Below are 18259 nucleotides of genomic sequence, written 5' to 3'. Positions count from 1 at the left end.
TATCAAGTGATAGACACAACTATCAGTGAGTCCTGTTCCATTAGGCTTCCTATCCCTGAACCAACACAATTAAAGTTTCCATAAAAATACAGAAACACAGTCTCTCTACACCCCACATTCCTGCATGCCTACATATAGGGGAAGCCTTCATATCACCACTGTTTCACAATCTCACACAAACCCACTACTTTCTGTAGATGAACCACAGGACAACTAAAATGTATCACTATAGTTGCAATCAACAGGTAAACCCACAGAAGTGATGGAATCTCAGGGACAGATAAACTTTCCAGCATTTTAGACAAACATTAAAAAAAAAAATGCCATTTATAGATTCATATGTTTGAACTACAGTTTTACAATCTAACGTTCTACTTAATATATACATATAAAACATACAGCATATGTAATACAATGTAAAACACAAGTTTACATGTGTGCGAATGCATGTGTGTGTGTGTATATACATATATATATATATATATATATACATATGCATATGTGTATGTATATTTACATATATATGTTTATATAAATTATTTTTTAAAATAATAACACTGACAACTGACTCACTTCTGATTCTGAGAGGAAGCTTACTCTACAGTCTTGCAAGGTGATATGTAAAGGATCTAACCCTTTTTTCAATTACTGATTTTTAGTTTTAGCATTATGTTTTCCAATATGCTGTTAGCTCCTCCAGTGATGCACTGCAGTTACTGATTTTCAAACAGCCGCTGCCTTATAGACCATGCAGGAGTAACATCAAAGTAACCTAAATGAGGAACAGAATACAGTAGCATTTCCTGAAGCCTTTCAGTCACAATAGGTCAAGTTTCAGTTGTCCTGTTTGAAGCTACAAAATGCAGTGCTTTATTCAATAACGGATCAGTGAAACATAAAGAGGTATACTGATCCCCTTGGAGTGAATAGACATGCCCTTTAAAATTAGCTACATAACACGCCTTTTTTCAAGTTTCGCTACCTATGCTGGTGTTAGCATTTAAAATGTTGTCAGCCACTGTTCCTAGATCTTTAACAATTGTCTCATTGTTCATGACTTAACCATTCATTTTTCAATCATATTTTATGTATTTATTTATTTTACATTTGTTGACCGGGATAGTCCGACTGGATATATGCCCATTTTCAGCGGAGGCCCAGGGAGAAAAGCTCCACATACCTAAAAAGAGACAGTACATACATCACTGAGTGATAAACTCAGGCAGACATGTTTAGAAAAATGAAGTAAAATAGAACAAAAACTGCACCAAAAGCTCACACACCAAAGATTTTATTTAAACAAAAAAGTAAGCGCTTTCGCAACTAACCAAGTTGCTTCATCAGCTAGTTTAGAAAAATATAGGCAAAGAATACAGGCAGATATCAATATACACAATGTGCAGACTTACATCTGATTGGCAAAGACGCATCAGAAAATATGAACATAGAATACAGTCAGACCTCATAATTCACAATGCTTAGACATTCAAATGCTATGAGGCCTACATACTTGGCTAAACAGCAGGTTGGGTAGCAAGACATGTATTAGTTGTTAGTCAGGTTTAGAACAAGAGCACAGCCAATGAGATGTGAGGTATTTTTTGAGTTCTCTTTTAAATAGGGGTAGTGAGGTTTCCTTGGTAACGGCAGTAGGGAGTAGATTCCAGATTTTACCAGGTGAGTTGGCAAATACATTATCACCTGCAGAGTTGTTGGATTTTTGGGTCAGTATCATTAGTTTATCAGCTGAGCATAATGGCCTGGGGGCACTATGAGGGGTGAGAATATATTTGAGGGCAGGGGTGTTATCAGGTTGATGGAGTATTTTATGCGCTACTATAAGCTGGTCGAACTGTAGATGGGTCGGATACTCTAGCCATCCCAGTGCTTTGAGGTTCTGGCAATGGTGGGTCCTGAAAGCCATGCCAGTAGCAAATCTGGCTATATGATTGTAACATCCTGGTAATTTGTTGAGATCGGTTTTGGATAGGTTGGTGAGTACAGGGGTGGCATACATAAGGATAGAGAGGAGGTGTGATCTTGCAATAGCTACCCTAGCTAGGGGGGGTGAGGAAAGGTTTGGCTCTGTACAGGGAGCCAAGTTTTTTGTTGACAGACTTAACAGTGTGATGGACATATTTATCAAATTTAAGGTTGTTGTCTATTACTACACCTAGAAGCTTTGTATGATCATCAGGGGAGATAATGGTGTCATTGCTAGATTTGATGTTGAAGGAAAGAGGAGAAATTCTACTGTTAGGGGAGAAACATAATAGCTTGGTTTTGTTAGGATTTAGAAACAGGCGGTGATTAGCTAGCCATGTTTCTACCATGCTGAAAGTGGTCTGGGTGAGGGTTAGAAGTTGTGTGAGAGAGAAGGCAGTGCATATTAGCATGGAGTCATCTGCATATTGGGTGCAGGTGGCTCCTGGGATGGTGGTGTGCAGATCATTGATAAAGATAGAGAAAAGAAGGGGACCTAGTATGGACCCTTGTGGGACACCTAGGGTTAGAGGAAGTTGGGATGACAGCTTGCTCTGCCATAAGACAGCCTGCTGTCTACCATTTAGATAGGAGTGAAACCATTGTATTGCATGTTGATCTGAACCGATTGTTTGTTAGGGTATTGAGCAGTAGCTGATGGTTGACCATATCAAAAGCTTTTGAGAGATCTAGGAAGAGTGCTGAAGATAGTTTGTTGTTGTTACGATGAAGGCTGATGACATTAGAGAAAGATAGAAGAGCCGTGGTGGTAATGTGGAATGGCCTAAAGCTGTGCTGAGAATTGGCGAGCTTTCCGTTTTGAATAAGAAAAGTGGCTTACTTTTTATGTCCTTTTTTCAAGTCTCATGATTTTAAGCATAAGTGGTCAAAACTACTATAGCAGGAAACTGTGTTTCATGGGCCATCTTAGAGAATGCTGGCATATTTTATTCCAGGAATCCATATTATACTTTTTTTTTTTTTTTTGCTTTAAGTAATAACCCAATTTTGGTATTTATTTATTGTAATTTTCTAAGAATTTGCTTGTAACCTGCACCTATTTCTGTGTTGGAGCTTTTCTCCCCTGGCCTCCACTGAAAATAGGCTATCCTGGCCCAGTGGATTCTCCCAGTAACAAATGCCACTAAATAAATAAAAAATGATATTAGACAACTTACAATCAGCAATATATTGGGTTAACCACAACCCATTTCCCATGTATATTTCTAAGAATTTGCCGTGTCAGGGTTAGCTACTCGATGGTGTAAAAACTGGCTCTACGTGATTTGATTGCATTGACTAATGTTGGCAAAAATGGACAAGGGTATTTTCCAGTAATAAGTGGGCTTAAGACCTAGCCTAACCTGTATTTCAAAAGCAAAAAACAGCAAGCACTCCATGTCGGCAATACTTAACTCTTTTATTTTTAGTAAAATTTAAAACATGAATACATGTAAAATACATGTAAAAACAACCAAGGCAAGCTGGTTTTGGCCAAAGTCATCAATGCCAAAAAAGCAGTGAAGATAAATCATTCCACAGTGCAGTATAAATATATACACTCCCCCCACCCCCAATTTCAAAAAGATCAATCATAGTACATCATTGAGTCCCAAAGAAAACAAAGCACCCAACCTAATAATCCAACTTTGTTCCTTTTTATTAAGTAATTCATGCCACCCCAGCTTATTTAACCCCTTAAAGCAAACTCGGTCAATGGCAGTAAATCTAAATGCAGCAGCAGGATGCTTAAGGGTATGTTTATATACAGCACTAGATGCACAACAAATCCTAATATCACTAAAGTGTTCAGAAATCCTAATTGTAAATTGTATAGAAGTCTGACCTATGTAAAAAACAGGGCAACTACATTCAGCTAAATATATAACCCATTCAGAAACACAAGTATTCATGGAATGAATATCAAATACATGAGATGTATTAAGAATTAACAATTGTTTTATTTTAATAACAAACTTGCAAGCTGAACAATGTCCACAAGGAAAACAGCCCATCAGATGAGTCCCTTCAACTGAATGTTGCACATAAGAATCAAAGCGAAAAACTTTTTAAAACTGATTCAAATAATTATCAATAGTTTTCCCATGTCTATATATAAATGCACAATGTGCAGGTAATAACTGTACTAACCTGTTATCAGACAAAAGTGCCCCCCCCCCAATGTTTATTAATTAAATTACAAAAAGCTGTAGTGTTACTTCCAAAATTAGTAAGCATACATATAGGACCATCCGGCTTTTCCCTGCCTCTATATTGTAATAAAGAAAATCCATCAACAGAGCTAGCAAAATTCTGTGCCCAACAGAGCTCATCCATTATACAGCCTTTAGACTGAAATCTTCCTGCCAGTTCAACATTATGTTTGTCTACGTCCTTAACAGAGGAGCAAATCCTTTCAAACCTTAAAAATTGGGATTTGGGAATATTTCTAACAATATAAAATGGATGACAGTTAGTAGCACCTGAAAAAAGAGTTGTAATGAAACTCTTTCAGAAACAAAGAAGTAGACAGTGTGCCATCATTATTTTTAACAACTTTAACATCCAAAAAATAAATCTGAGTTAGATTGTAGATCAAACTAAATTGTAATACCCACTTACTATTATCCAAATATTATACAAACTCTTGCAAATAAGTGATATCAGGTTTCCATACCATCCAACAATCATCAAGGTAATGGCACCATATATCTATTCCTTCTAAAAAATGTTATGGCTACCATCATACATCATTTGTTCGTCCACGCATCCCATAAATAGATTAGCATATACAGGTGTAAATGATGCTCCCATGGCCGTGCTTTTTAATTGTAAAAAGCAATCACCATTAAAATAAAACACATTCTTGATCAAAACATGTTCAACATCAGTATCTATGGCAGAAGAGGTCTCTTCTGTCAAAGTCTCTGCACAAATGCTTACATATGTAGAAGCCTTTAATAAGTTGACAGGAACTATGAAAAAGTTATGTTCTGGTGTTTGGCATTTAAAACTAATGAAAGCATAAGAGCTAAAGGGTGATTGCCCTTGGGGTCTGCATGTACGTATGCAGCCTATGGTACACAACATTGATGAAACATGAACAAATGAATGGTTTAACATTTGGTAAGTGGCTTCAACGATGTTTGTAAAAGTTTCAGTAGCTTTTTATCAGAGACAGAAAAATAAAACACTGAGTTGTAAGAGAAAACAAACTGCCACTAGTACTGCAGTAGAAAAGATAATACTAGTATATACAGTCTTTTTAATGAAAGCATTCTTTTCCATTTTTCATAGATCTAAGTATTACCATGGGGACTGAAAATAACTCTTGATAATCCAAGTTAACTACACTATAGGGTGAAGTTAACCCTTAAAACTTACAAAATTGTGGTACCCTTGTAAGTGAAGCAGGACTTTGGTGATTTGAGCAAGCAGATGGGAAGGAAGGAACATGAATATGAGCTGATAAGTTGTAACTTATCCATGTACTTTGGGAATGGTGAATTCTACAGAATAAGCTGAGTATACCAGCAGGAGTGCATTTTTTTCTGAAGATTACAAATAAAAAGTACGTTACATCTGTTTTCTCAAGAGCAATTTCATCAAGTAGGATGACTTGTCAAAAGTTTTTCCAACAAAGTTATGACCCTAGATTTTTTTGGGGGGACTGCAACACTCTGTTCCCTTTAGCAGGCTACACCTGCACATTCCCTTAAATATTCTGTTTCTGAGATCACAGCATTTCACAGAAAGTAAGAATGTTTAATGAGTTTTATTAGTCAGTAAAACTGCAATCAGCCTGATGGTTTTAAACATATATATATATATATATATATATATATATATATATGTATAAGCCTGCTGAAAAGTCATTTCACCAAAACTGGATTTTTTTGTTTGTTTTGCCACCCTTCTTCCCTACCTATCGCTTAATGAAGCTGCATCTCTTGCTAATTATATAGTTAACTCCAAAGTTGCTGTAACATGACAGTTTGGAAAATCCCTACTTTCCAAAGACCCCTTTCAATGAATTGAATTTTCAGGGAAATGGTTAAAAATATGATTTAAACAAATGGATTACAGTAACTTCCCTATATGTTCATGTATGGATTTATATATGTTTAACAAACACCCAGGACAAACTATAATTTTACCCTATAAAATGACATAATGAAAAGTAAATGATAATTTAGAATAATGCAGACATCAAAATATATGTAGGACAAGGTATAAGGATCATCCTTGCCAAATTATTTTGTTTCTTACCCATTAAATAATGAAACACCAGTTAATCAGATTTTTATTAATCTGATTTTATAGTGTCTGGTTTATGGAGGTGCTAGTTCAACACATTAGCAATGTTTTATTAATGCTGCTACAAACCAAAAGGATTTCAGATAATATGTCAGCAACCTCAGATGCTTTATATGATAAAGTGATATACTTCAATATACAAGTTTTATATTTTATGTTAATCTAAAATCAATATTTCATCACAGCAAATTTTTGTATCTGATCTCTTTCTGGTGGTTACCATGCCAGAAACAGTATTTTACCATAGTAATCTTCACATAAAATTCAAATGTGGTTCTAGTTTGCAATCAGCTTCTGTTTCTCAGATTGGTTTCACTTCTTCATTAGATCTTACATTTAGTTCTTACCAGAAATGTACATATACACATCTATAGCTACCTAAAGCCTCATCACTGTCGACAGTCTCACTTGCCATTCGAAAGAGTGTTGGCCTTAGCTTCTCACACCTTTCATACAGAGTCTGTTGAAGACAAAAAAATGCAAAATATAGATATCTTTAATAGTTACCCATTTAAAACAGGAATGCATGAAAAGCAAAACACTACAATGAGAAACGAATGAAAATGAAAATGTCAGCACTGACAATCCCTTGCAGCAACTCTCTATAGGTTTGCATGGCTCATTTTTCTAATGACTTCTCTACATGTACAGCTCCACAGCTTAACTTTTGTTTTTGACCACTCTGTCCAAAAATATCTAAAGACATTATGAACTAATATATCTGAAAAATCCAATTTTTAATTTTTAGTTATAACCTCTGCCTGAATAAGATGATCTGTTAGATGGTGTGGAACCTCACCTAAGACAGGAAATCTGATTACAAACATGTTTTTTTATAATTTGGCTGAAAAGAAGCTCACTTACACACATTATTTTCATCATCAGGGACATGTACATTTTGGGAAAACTACTAGTTAGTGAATGTGTGGTAGCATGTGTCTTGAAAATAAAGAGAAAGGCCAAATAACTTCTAGTCAGCCATTTGTGTTAAGTATATGTACATACACATTGTGACTAGTTAGCCCTCTCTGCAATCACACAGGCTAGGGTCACAACTGCTTCCTAGCAGTGAAAGTGAAGTGAAGGAAGCAAGTCCCACATTTGCATCTGTAAAATTGGTGGTACGCCATGTACTTGTATTTGGGTTTCCAGCTTTTTTAAGTCTCCATATTCTATCTGTCTCAGGCAAATCTGGTCCACATTTACTCGTCTGTACTCCATAAATCCTCTTAGGCAATGCATTTCAGTGGTGTGTGAACTCTCTCTACCAAAAAACATTAAGTTTCTTTTATCTGCTCTGTGGTGTGTGTGTGTGTGTGTGTGTGTGTGTGTGTGTGTGTGTGTGTGTGTGTGTGTGTGTGTGTGTGTGTGTGTGTGTGTGTGTACAGTGCACTCAGTCTTGCCTCTCTTTTCAAACTTTCAAAACAAGGATGAGTATCTTCCTCATATGCTGGATGTGCACAGATACTTGTCATCCTCCCAATGTGCATGTCCTTCACTGGTGCTAGTGGTGAGGATTGAGGCGTCACAATGCTCTACCATTCCCACACACAATTCCTGCAAGTGTCAGATATAAAGATCTGCAGAAGCATCACTAAATGGCCCAATTTCAGGAAATATTACTCAAGGAAACTGGAAGCATTTTAATAATTATTTAAAAATATATTACTTGACTTTAACAAAATGTCTCCTAAGAAATAAATATAAAACAGGTGCATACTGTCTAGTTATGAGACTGCCTGCAATTAACATGATTATTCAATTTAGTTTGCTAATATTATTACCATTACCTTTATCTTCTGATTTTCATCTTCAGACATCTTATTCTTCTTCACACTGATCAACATGTCATTCAACTGACTAGTAACAGTCCGAACTTCTTCAATGGTTTTCTGTCGTCTGCTTGCTTTCTCCATCTTTTCCTGATCCTTGGAGACAGATATAATCATTCGTATATTATTTTACTTTCCCATTCAAAAGTGCTTTATTTCTGCATTTTTAATACAATTTTTATTAAATGTTCCTGTTAGTAAAGTTCACTGTATGGAAGGGTAAAGAAATAGGAGAGACAGGAGAATTACAGATGTCACTAAGTGCAGTACAATTCTACTAGCTTAGTATGGCAGGAGATCCATATGTGCCATACATCACAGTATCTATCGTAGTGGGCTAGAGACTGTCCAAACAGAGGTGAATGAGTCAAAACATCTGACCATACAGAAAAAAATGCAAGTTAATTGCTTGCCAAAGAGCTGGTTTTGGATGCAAATACTTTTACAGTACAGCCTTTTGGATCAGCTGTGACTGATACTACTTGCCTACATGTTTGTACAGAAAAAGGGTTAGACAGCTATCAGTATCCTGTGAAATAGTAAAGTGGAAGACATGGTAAAAATGGATGCACCCAGTAATAGGAGTTTGAAGGCAGGAGACAAAATAGGATAGGTTAAGAGTATACTGGGGGAAAAAGCATTTCATTTAAGTTACCTTTGTTGTTGAATAAGACATCATTAAAAAGGACAGGGTAAGTTATGGACAAGAAAAATGACAATGCGGTGATGATTAAAAAACAAGAGACTCTTGAACTCTCCAACTCTGGATATTACTGTGTCAATATTTTTCATAAAGATATTAAGAAGCATCATTGTAGAATCAGATCCTCAAAGTTTAAGAGAACATGACCAGGGAGGAAAAGCAGAAAGTGTTAAAAGAAACTGCATCTTCAATTTGGAAATACTTCTATGAACAGACAAAAAAAATTATCTGTAGTACAGGATTCAAGAACCCTGAATATATTTCTATCTTGAAACAGACTGTTGACAGTTGTGAGGTCTGCCTGACGTACAGCAGACCTAGTCATAGTTGACTGTTGGCATGCTTTAACCTCCGAGTACAATAAGACAGTTGCTATGGACTTATCTAACATTAAACCTGGCACCTGGTGCCTTTATATTACATGTTATTGTACATGTTTCAGTGTCAGGTGAAATGTGAATGCAATGAGACTATTATATATTGAAAAGAAAAGAGCTCATCGAGCAATAAGCACACATGGCCCTCCTCAGAAATTATTAAGTGACAATGGTGAAGAATTTACAGGTGAGGTAATTAGAAGTTATGTACTCACCATAACGTTCCATCTGAGTAGGTGACTTCATTCGGCTGCAACCTGTGGGTATCGGATCCGATCTCGGATCCGAGCCGGCAATTCAAAAGCTTAGGCTCCGAGCTCCTAGCTCCTCCCTCTTACCCATAACCCCTTGCCAAGCCCTGACTGACCTCAGATTGAGTTTGCCTCAAATACTGACCACAGTATACTAAAACAGCATAAATACTCGCTCTATAAAGGTCAGGGGGATGGAGGGGGGGATGGTTGCAGCCGAATGAAGTCACCTACTCAGATGGAACGTTATGGTGAGTACATAACTTCTAAATCTGAAGTAGGCAGACTTCATTCGTCTGCAACCTGTGGGACAGAGTCCCTAGCTACCTGAATCTTGGGCGGCCGTCATGGAAGGATGTTCCGGAGCACCGCTGAGCCAAAGGATGCTCTTCCTCTAGAAACAACATCCACCTTGTAATAAAAAATAAAAGTATGAGGCGAGGCCCAAGTAGCTGCCGCGCAGATATCATCCAACGAAACACGGGACTTAAAGGCGGCTGACGTAGAAACTGCCCTAGTAGAATGAGCCGTAACCCTCTGAGGAGCAGGTCTGCCTGAAGTGTCATATGCCTGCAAAATGCAATTAGCAATCCATTTAGATAGAGTGACTTTAGACACTGCTTTACCCAGAGCAAATTTAGCAAAGAAGACGAACAGCTGATCTGATTTTCTGTGGCCAGCTGTCCTGTTAATATAAAAACGTAATTGTCTATGAACATCCAATGAATGCAATTTGTATTCTCCTTTGTTTGAATACTTGGGAAAAAAGACAGGCAAATTGATTGACTGGTTAATATTGGATTCAGAAGAGACCTTCGGAAGAAAAGATGGATTGGTCCTGAGGCACACCCTATCAGGGAAGAAAGAAAGATAAGGCGGTTTGATACATAGAGCCTGAAGCTCAGACACCCTTCTGGCTGAAGTGATAGCTACCAGAAAGACAGTCTTCCAGGAAAGGAATTTTAAATCAGCAGAAGCTGCAGGCTCGAAGGGAGGAGCAGTAAGGGCCTGCAGGACTAAAGACAAGTCCCAAGGCGGTACAACCTCCTTGATTGGAGGCCTTAACTAAACCACTCCTTTGAGAAAGGTTTTGCATAATTTTGCTGTCATAAGGGGAGCTGCGTCCTGTCCAATATGATAATGCGAGATAGCCAATTGTACCTTAATCGTGGAAGAACTGGCCCCTTGATGAAAGAGGTCTGTTAGAAAATCTAGCACCGCAGAGATAGGTGCTGAAAAAGGATCCACAGTTCTCTGTCCTGCCCATATAGAGAACCTCTTCCATTTACTCCGATAAACCTGTCTGGTGGAAGGTTTATGAGCAGCCACCAAAATGGCTTTGACCGGTGAAGAGATACAGGGAGTCCTAATTAAGGTTGGAATTGGAGCAGCCAAGCTGTCAACTTCAGGGTCCGCAGATTGGGAACTGGCATTCCCAGAGGGTGAGAGATGAGATCTGAAATTGGATCCAGAATCCATGGTGGATTGATTTTGTGAGACCATACGAAGGGGAACCAAGGTTGTCGAGGCCAGAATGGGGCAATGAGAATCATTCTGCTCCCCAAACTGTTGGCTTTCTGCAGAAACCTCTGCATCAGAGGAAGTGGAGGGTAGGCATAAAGGAGACCGGGAGGCCAAGCATGCACCAGAGCATCCTCGGGAACTCCTGGTGGGGAAGCAGAGCGAAGAAATTGTCGCATTTGGCGTTTGAGGAGAAGCAAAAAGATCGCAACAGGGTTGCCCCAACGGCAAAAATCTTCTTCGCTACTTGAAGATTGAGGGACCACTCGTGTGGAGAAAGGATGGTGCGACTGAGCTTGTCCGCAAGGATGTTGGACTTTCCCAGAATGTGCGTTGCTATCAGAAAGCGTTTGGTGGAAATTGCCCATTCCCAGACTCTCATGGCCTCTCGACAAAGGGGGTAAGACCTGGTTCCTCCCTGCTTGTTGATATACCAGACTACGGACATATTGTCTGTCTGAATCGCAATAGTCCCTGTAGGAAGAACGTGGTGAAGTGCTTGCAACGCTAGGAGCACCGCCCTCATTTCCAGGACATTTATATGCAATGACGTCTCTGTGGGATTCCACGTGCCTTGGACAATCTTTCCCGCAGAATTCCCCCCCCCCACCCGAGGCAAGAAGCGTCCATGGTCACTGTGGCTCGGGGAAATGCAGCGCAAAAGGGTCTTCCTGCTAGGGGCTCCGGAGAAAGAAGCCACCACAGAAGGGAGTCCCTGCACGCTCTGCTGATCGCAATCGGAGCGTTTAGAGACGAACAAAGAGGAGACCACTGAACTTGAAGGGTCCATTGAAGAACCCGCATGCGTAAACGGGCATGAATTAGAAGCGGGATAGCTGCCGCCATAGAACCTAGGGCCCTCAGGACCGAAGCTGCAGTTGGTGAAGGCTGAAGGATTGCTGTCACATGACACCTCAGGCTGACGATACGGTCTGGGGTGAGGAAGGCTCGCATTGATCTGGTGTCTAGTCTTCCTCCTATGAAATCTATAATTTGAGTTGGATTCAGAAAAGATTTCTCCCAGTTGATCGTGATGCCCAGCCTTGGTGCTAGTTGAAGGAAATAATCCCTGGCTGAGCACAGAAGATGCCTCGATGATGCCGTCAGGAGCCAGTCGTCCAGGTACGGAAAGACCTGTAATCCCTGGAGCCTCAGGTGGGCCGCTACCACCGCTAACACCTTGGTAAACACCCTGGGGGCTGAGGTGAGACCAAAGGGAGGACCCTGAACTGATAATGACTGGCTCCCAGCCGGAAGCGAAGAAACCTCCTGGATCGTCTGTCCATCCGAATGTGGTAGTACGCATCCTTGAGGTCTATGGAACACATCCAGTCGTTCTCCCTCAAAGGGAGTATAGATTGCAGAGTGACCATCCGGAACTTTTGCTTGGTTACTGACAGGTTCAACAGGGAAAGGTCTAAAATTGGTCTTAAGTCCCCCGTCTTCTTTGGCACCAAAAGAACCTGGAGTAAAACCCTAATCCGGCTTGCTCTGGGGGCGCTGGATGGCTCTTTTCCTAGCAGCTGCTCGATTTGAGCTGCCGCCTCCCTTTGGTCGGGTGGAACATCTGGGAGGCTGCGAGATTTGGGAATCTTGATTAGGGGTATTGAATATCCTCTGGATATAAGTCGAAGCACCCAACTGTCTGTTGTTATGGACTCCCAAGAAGTCAGGTGCATCGAAAACCGCCCCCCCGACTGCCTCCAGAGACGGACAGCCGGGCAACCCTTCAGGGCTGCTGCGTGGGTCTCTCAGAGAAGGGTTCTCTGGACCCAAAATTGCCAGGAGCCCCCCTGCCTCTGGCACGACGTCCTCCCGTCCTCCTCTGCCACGGAAGGACTGGTTATCCGGAGCAGGTTGGGACTGCTGCGACTTCGGAACCACATCTTCTTCTGTCCCTTTTGGTTCTTAGAGAAGGACCTCTGGGGAGCTGAGAAGCGGACTCGACGGCAGACAGCGTCTTCCCGTCCTTTTCGCTCTGGACTAATGTCTCGCGAACAGTCTTGCCAAACAAGGCAGAACCATCGAAAGGGGCATTCGCGAAGGTCGCCTTGAAGGGCTCAGCAAAATCACAATGGCGGAGCCAGGCCTGTCGCCTCATGACGAGGCCTGCTCCGCTGGCTCTAGCGGCTCCCTCAGTAGCATGAGACAGCAGCCGCATAGATGTATTGGATACAGATCTGAGAGTGGCCATTCGGGTGGAGTAAACCTGTTTATCCTCACTCGAGATGGACTCGGGAGATGCAGCGTATTCTTTAATCAGATCTCGCTGCATCTTAATGACATGTGCCATGTAGTTCAGCGCTCTCAAGGAGAAGGTCGCTGAACTAAACACTCGCTTCCCAATGCGATCCATCGAACGGGACTCCTTGCCCGGAGGATGGACGGAGGGACTCTCCTGGGCCAATTCCTCTTCGTGGCTGCAGCCATCATCATGGCATCTACTGGGGACCCTTACTCCAGTGGGTGCGGTCAGATGGAGGAGAAAGAATGCGGTCCGGGCGCTTAGGGATAGGCTCAATGGTGTCCGGATCCTTCCACGCCCTGATAGATATAAGATCTACCAGGGGGTCAGCAGGAGGACACCCAAGAGGTAGAAGGGCCCGCCTCGAATGCCTCCAAGAACACAGACTCGTCCGAAGAAGCCTTGGGGCAGACCACCCCTGATCCTTAACATCTCCATGATGTCTCCAAATGAGGCGTCCTCAGGGGTGACCTAGGGGAGCCTTCCCCTTCATCCAAGTCCGTGTCTTCAGTGACGGACTCAGGGGAGTCCATGTGCCTCCTCTTGCACTTGCGCTTCCGAGGTACTTCATCGGGGGGGCTGTCCGAGGAGTACTCTTCAGCAGATGGATGTTCCAAGGGAACCACTTGGGACATCGAGGCGGGCTGTCCCTGGGACTGGCTGGTGGGTGCCTGGCCCAACTGCAATGGAGTGCGGGATGGAGCCGTGGCAGGGACCGGGGGTCCGTATGTCCTCGACAGTGCCCTTTCCATAACGTTGAAAGCCGAGGGGGAGCCAGCTTCTCTAAGCCCCGAGAGCCGACCCCCACTCGGATCCGACGTACGGATCGGAGTCGGAGCCGAAACCGTCGGATCCGAGAGACCAGTGTGCTCCGACCTGGACGGAGCCGAAGACACACCAGCTCCCTCGGATCCGAGGCTCGGCCCTCGGCTCCGAGAGGTCGGGTCCGGAGTACCCGAAGCACTCAAGGGATGGGACGGATCCGAGGTGCGCCGACCAATCGGATCCGACCCACCCCCGGATCCAAATCTGCATGGCGCCGAAAGCTCCGAACCCATGGTATGGGTCGGAGAAGGAGCTAAGGGGGCGAAAAAAGGGGTCGAAGCCCCTCCCGGTTGGAGGGGGGCTAGGAGCACTCCCATTTGCATTTGGGCCTGGATGAATTTCCTCATCATCCGGTCAATATCAGCTTCGCTCATAGAAAAAGTGGATCTAGAGGAGGCCACCGAAGCGGACCTAGAGAGCCGTCTCGGTGACCTCCTGGAAGGGCTAGCCTCCTCCTCCTCGGGTCCAGGAGAGAACCGAGGGGAGTGGAGCCGAGGAGGAGGAAAGCTAGAAGGCACAGGGGAAGCCCGCTTAGATGGAGGAGCCGAGCTGGAAGCTTCGGCTCTCCTCTTGTGGTGCTTCTCCCTGTGCCTCTCCTTCTGTCTCTCCCTAGAAGAATCCTTCCCCTCCGGCAACTTTAAGGGAGGTTGAGTCCCAGCCAGAGGGGGAGAACTCACAGCAACAAGTTGCTGACTGGAGGGCAGAGGCGAAGCAGTATCTGTAGGTAAAGGACCCGCCAGCACCATCTTCGACCTCCGTTCCCCTAAAGCCCCGGGGTTGAACCCTGCACAAATGGTACAACCAGAAGACAGGTGTTCAACCCCAAGCATGACGCACCGAGTGTGGCCATCTGCTGGAGACAGCTTATGGCCACACTCGGCATTCGAAAAACAGCCTTAGGGGCTTCAGACATTACACCTAAGGCCTAAACACACACACACACAAACAAACTACGAAAACCCGAGAAAAATTAACTAAAGAGGGAGGAAAGCCTTAACCACACACAACTCTAACTATATTTATAACAAAAATAGAGAATTTGAAAAATTTTCCTGTCAGAAAACTACACTTATCTCAAAACCACGCCAGGAGCTCTAGAATTCCGTTGCTTCTTGAAAAGCGGCAAACGAAATCTGAGGTCAGTCAGGGCTTGGCAAGGGGTTATGGGTAAGAGGGAGGAGCTAGGAGCTCGGAGCCTAAGCTTTTGAATTGCCGGCTCGGATCCGAGATCGGATCCGATACCCACAGGTTGCAGACGAATGAAGTCTGCCTACTTCAGATCCAATGATATAGCAGAGAATTTCAATACTGAAACTTTGACATCAGCATTTATTCCTTGGAGTAATGTGCTCCCAAGAAAGGTATAACTTGACAACAACAGAGGATGAGGCTGGGAAATGACATTACAGCGGGTCTGACAGCAAAAAAATACTGTGCAGAATGTCTGTGCATACAATACTTATCAGTTTCTGTTTGGTCAGAATCCTAATCTCGCTTTTGTTCTGATCAGTATGTTGCCTGCTCTGGACACAGAGAATAGCAGTAAAGAACACATTTCAGCATTGCATATGTCAAGGAGATCATTACTGAAGCTGAACACCTGGACAGAATTCAGAGACCACTACAAAACAATTTTGTACCATACATGAAACATCTGAAATGGGAGACAAGATATACTACAAAAGAGCTGACTATGCAAAGTGAAAAGGTCCCAGAGTAAGGCTTCATACAGTCCGACTGAAAACAGAGAACCATTAAGTTACTAAGAATGACAACAAAAATATAACAGATTTACTGGAAACGATACAAGCGAACTCAGAAAATGGAAACAAAGATCAAATTAAGCATTCCAAAGTGACTAAGAAATAATTTAGTCCAAATGGAATGAAGTAGCCACAGGTACAGCAATGAAATAGTAGCCCACGCCTCAAAAAGATCAAACCGAACAAATTGGACAGAGAATAAGGGGAATAATATATGTGAAATCTTAGGTGAAGCTATGTGAAAACATAAGTGTTATAACTGGAAATGTTTACATCCAGTTTACATTGCAGGCATAGAAATGTCTACTGACATATCAAAAGTAGAAGACATTCATGTTGAACCAGGACTGATCAGGCAAAACACTCTCACTCTCATATGGATAATTGCATATGCCTGGCAGACATGTCATCTAGGTCAGAAAAATAGGATGAGATATGCAGCTGGAAAGATAGCAACGTTTTTGAAAACGCTGATATTTTTAACCAAAAAGGCATCTCCACTGTGTAAGTAAGTACCCTCAAAGAAATTTAAAAAAAAAAAAGCACATATTGCAGTTAGAGGTTTTGAATAACTGCTGAAAAGTACTTCTAAAAGCTTCATCAAAAAGTGCATCAGAATCTTTGTCTCCTTTGACCATGATCTATCAAAATCAGTGTGTTCCTTCCATGGAAAATTGAGTCGAGTGTTTTTCAAGGTATGAAATCCTCTTGTGACATTTTTGTCTGTCTCCTTCCTGAGGGAAGATGTGGATTCAGAAGTAGCATGTTTATGGTCTGGCAGACACAGCGATATAATGGTACAATACAGTGAAAATCACTACTAAGTCACAAGGGAATATCTTATACATTGACTGTATAAGTGGACAATAACGTCACTGGAGTGCCTGCTTGCCATATGAATGACTACTTGGAATGGCTCACAAAGCTTTGCTACCCAGTTATTCATAGGATGATACTAGGCTATCAGCCTTAGGGCCTACACAAGCCTAGCCATAACAATTCCCTGGCTATTTCTTCTCATAATATTTATTTCCCACTTTTGTCATGTGAAATTGGATTAGGATACTATAGATGAAGACGGTGAATCCAAAGAGTTACATAACATCTTCATTGTACTGTCAGGGAACCATCAAAGATAATACAGCGATACTCCCCTTACACATTTTAAGATTGACTTACTTGGGTCAAAAACAGGAAAAATTCCCTGAACGTTAATGCAAGGTAGACCAGACCAGACATTATCTTTGATGCTTCCTGTTTGTCGTCCAGCATAAAAGATGCAAACAGACAGGCAATGCAGGAAACAAATTAGACTTTTTGGAAACATCTATTCTGCAAAAGTTAGCTTCTGGGGAAGGGTGAATTCCTGAAACCAATTTGACTTCAATGATGCTTCATGTGGAAACTGACTGTAGCACCCATGGGGACAATTCATAGTTTTGATGGGAGAATAAGAAAAATTCTCATTACACTGCTGGCAGTCAAAAAAGAACAAGAGTGAAGTGAAATACACTTGCAGGATAAACTCTTGCCATGTCAGATAGCCTTGACAAAGCACCCTTTCTAACCATAAGATGACCCAAGGTGTGGCGCACTTCAGATAATGCATCACAGATACTAATTCTGTGGTTGTGGCAATTTAACAAAACCTGTCACAAAAAAAGGCAGCCTGGTAATCACTGGGTTAAAATAATTCATTAAACCCAAAGAATTTGCATTATCCTGTGGCCAGGTACAGAAACAAACAGCTGACAGACTACCTTACTAAGATGGGGGTTTCTACCCTTGAGTTTCTAAAAGTACTTGATGGAGGAATGCGGCATACTGACTGCTGATGCTCTTGCACAAAATTTTTTACTATGCTTGTTTTTTTCTTTACAGATATGGGGAGACTGTTAAATAAGCTAAAAATTCCAGCAAACCTTGGATCCTGGTTGCAAAAAAACCTTTATTGATAAAACTTGACCAAAACAAGAATGTAAAATCCACAATACACTCCACACTCCATTGTGGATTTTACATTCTTGTTTTGGTCAAGTTTTATCAATAAAGGTTTTTTTGCAACCAGGATCCAAGGTTTGCTGGAATTTTTAGCTTATTGGTGCCTTTCTGGTGTTTGGAGACTGTTAAATATACAGTTGTTTCACTTGTTTGAAACTTTCCCCTGCAGTACCTCTTCTTTGAGAGACTTTTATTGCAGCATGTTTTCCACTGTTTTTAGAAAGTTCTGCTGCAGTGCTTTGGCTTTCTGGCAATAATTAGTGTGTGTGTGTGTGTGTGTGTGTGTGTGTGTGTGTGTGTGTGTGTGTGTGTGTGTGTGTGAGTGTGTGTGTGTGTGTCTGTATATATATATATATATGTATATATATATATATATATATATATGTATATATGTGTATATATATATATATATATATATATATACACATATATATATGTGTG

At 41.6% G+C, this 18259-nt stretch overlaps 1 protein-coding gene across 1 annotated transcript in view; it reads right to left on the bottom strand.

Annotated features, from left to right (window-relative positions):
* The window catches only part of LOC122816478 (ADP-ribosylation factor-binding protein GGA1-like), a 1452484-nt gene that overhangs the window by 746132 nt on the left and 688093 nt on the right, over positions 1-18259 (bottom strand). The window contains exons 8-9 of the mRNA XM_044089299.1: positions 8091-8228; positions 6679-6760 (exon numbers count right to left, since the gene is read on the bottom strand). Of these exons, the coding sequence (XP_043945234.1) occupies positions 6679-6760; positions 8091-8228 (220 nt within the window). The remainder of the gene's footprint in view (positions 1-6678; positions 6761-8090; positions 8229-18259) is intronic.

This window comes from Protopterus annectens, chromosome 12.part0 (assembly GCF_019279795.1).
Source record: "Protopterus annectens isolate FY-2018-M chromosome 12.part0, PAN1.0, whole genome shotgun sequence".
In the NCBI taxonomy this organism is placed as follows: Eukaryota; Metazoa; Chordata; order Ceratodontiformes; family Protopteridae; genus Protopterus; species Protopterus annectens.
Note: the sequence above shows the minus strand (reverse complement) of the source record. Positions and strands in the feature narration are given on the sequence as shown.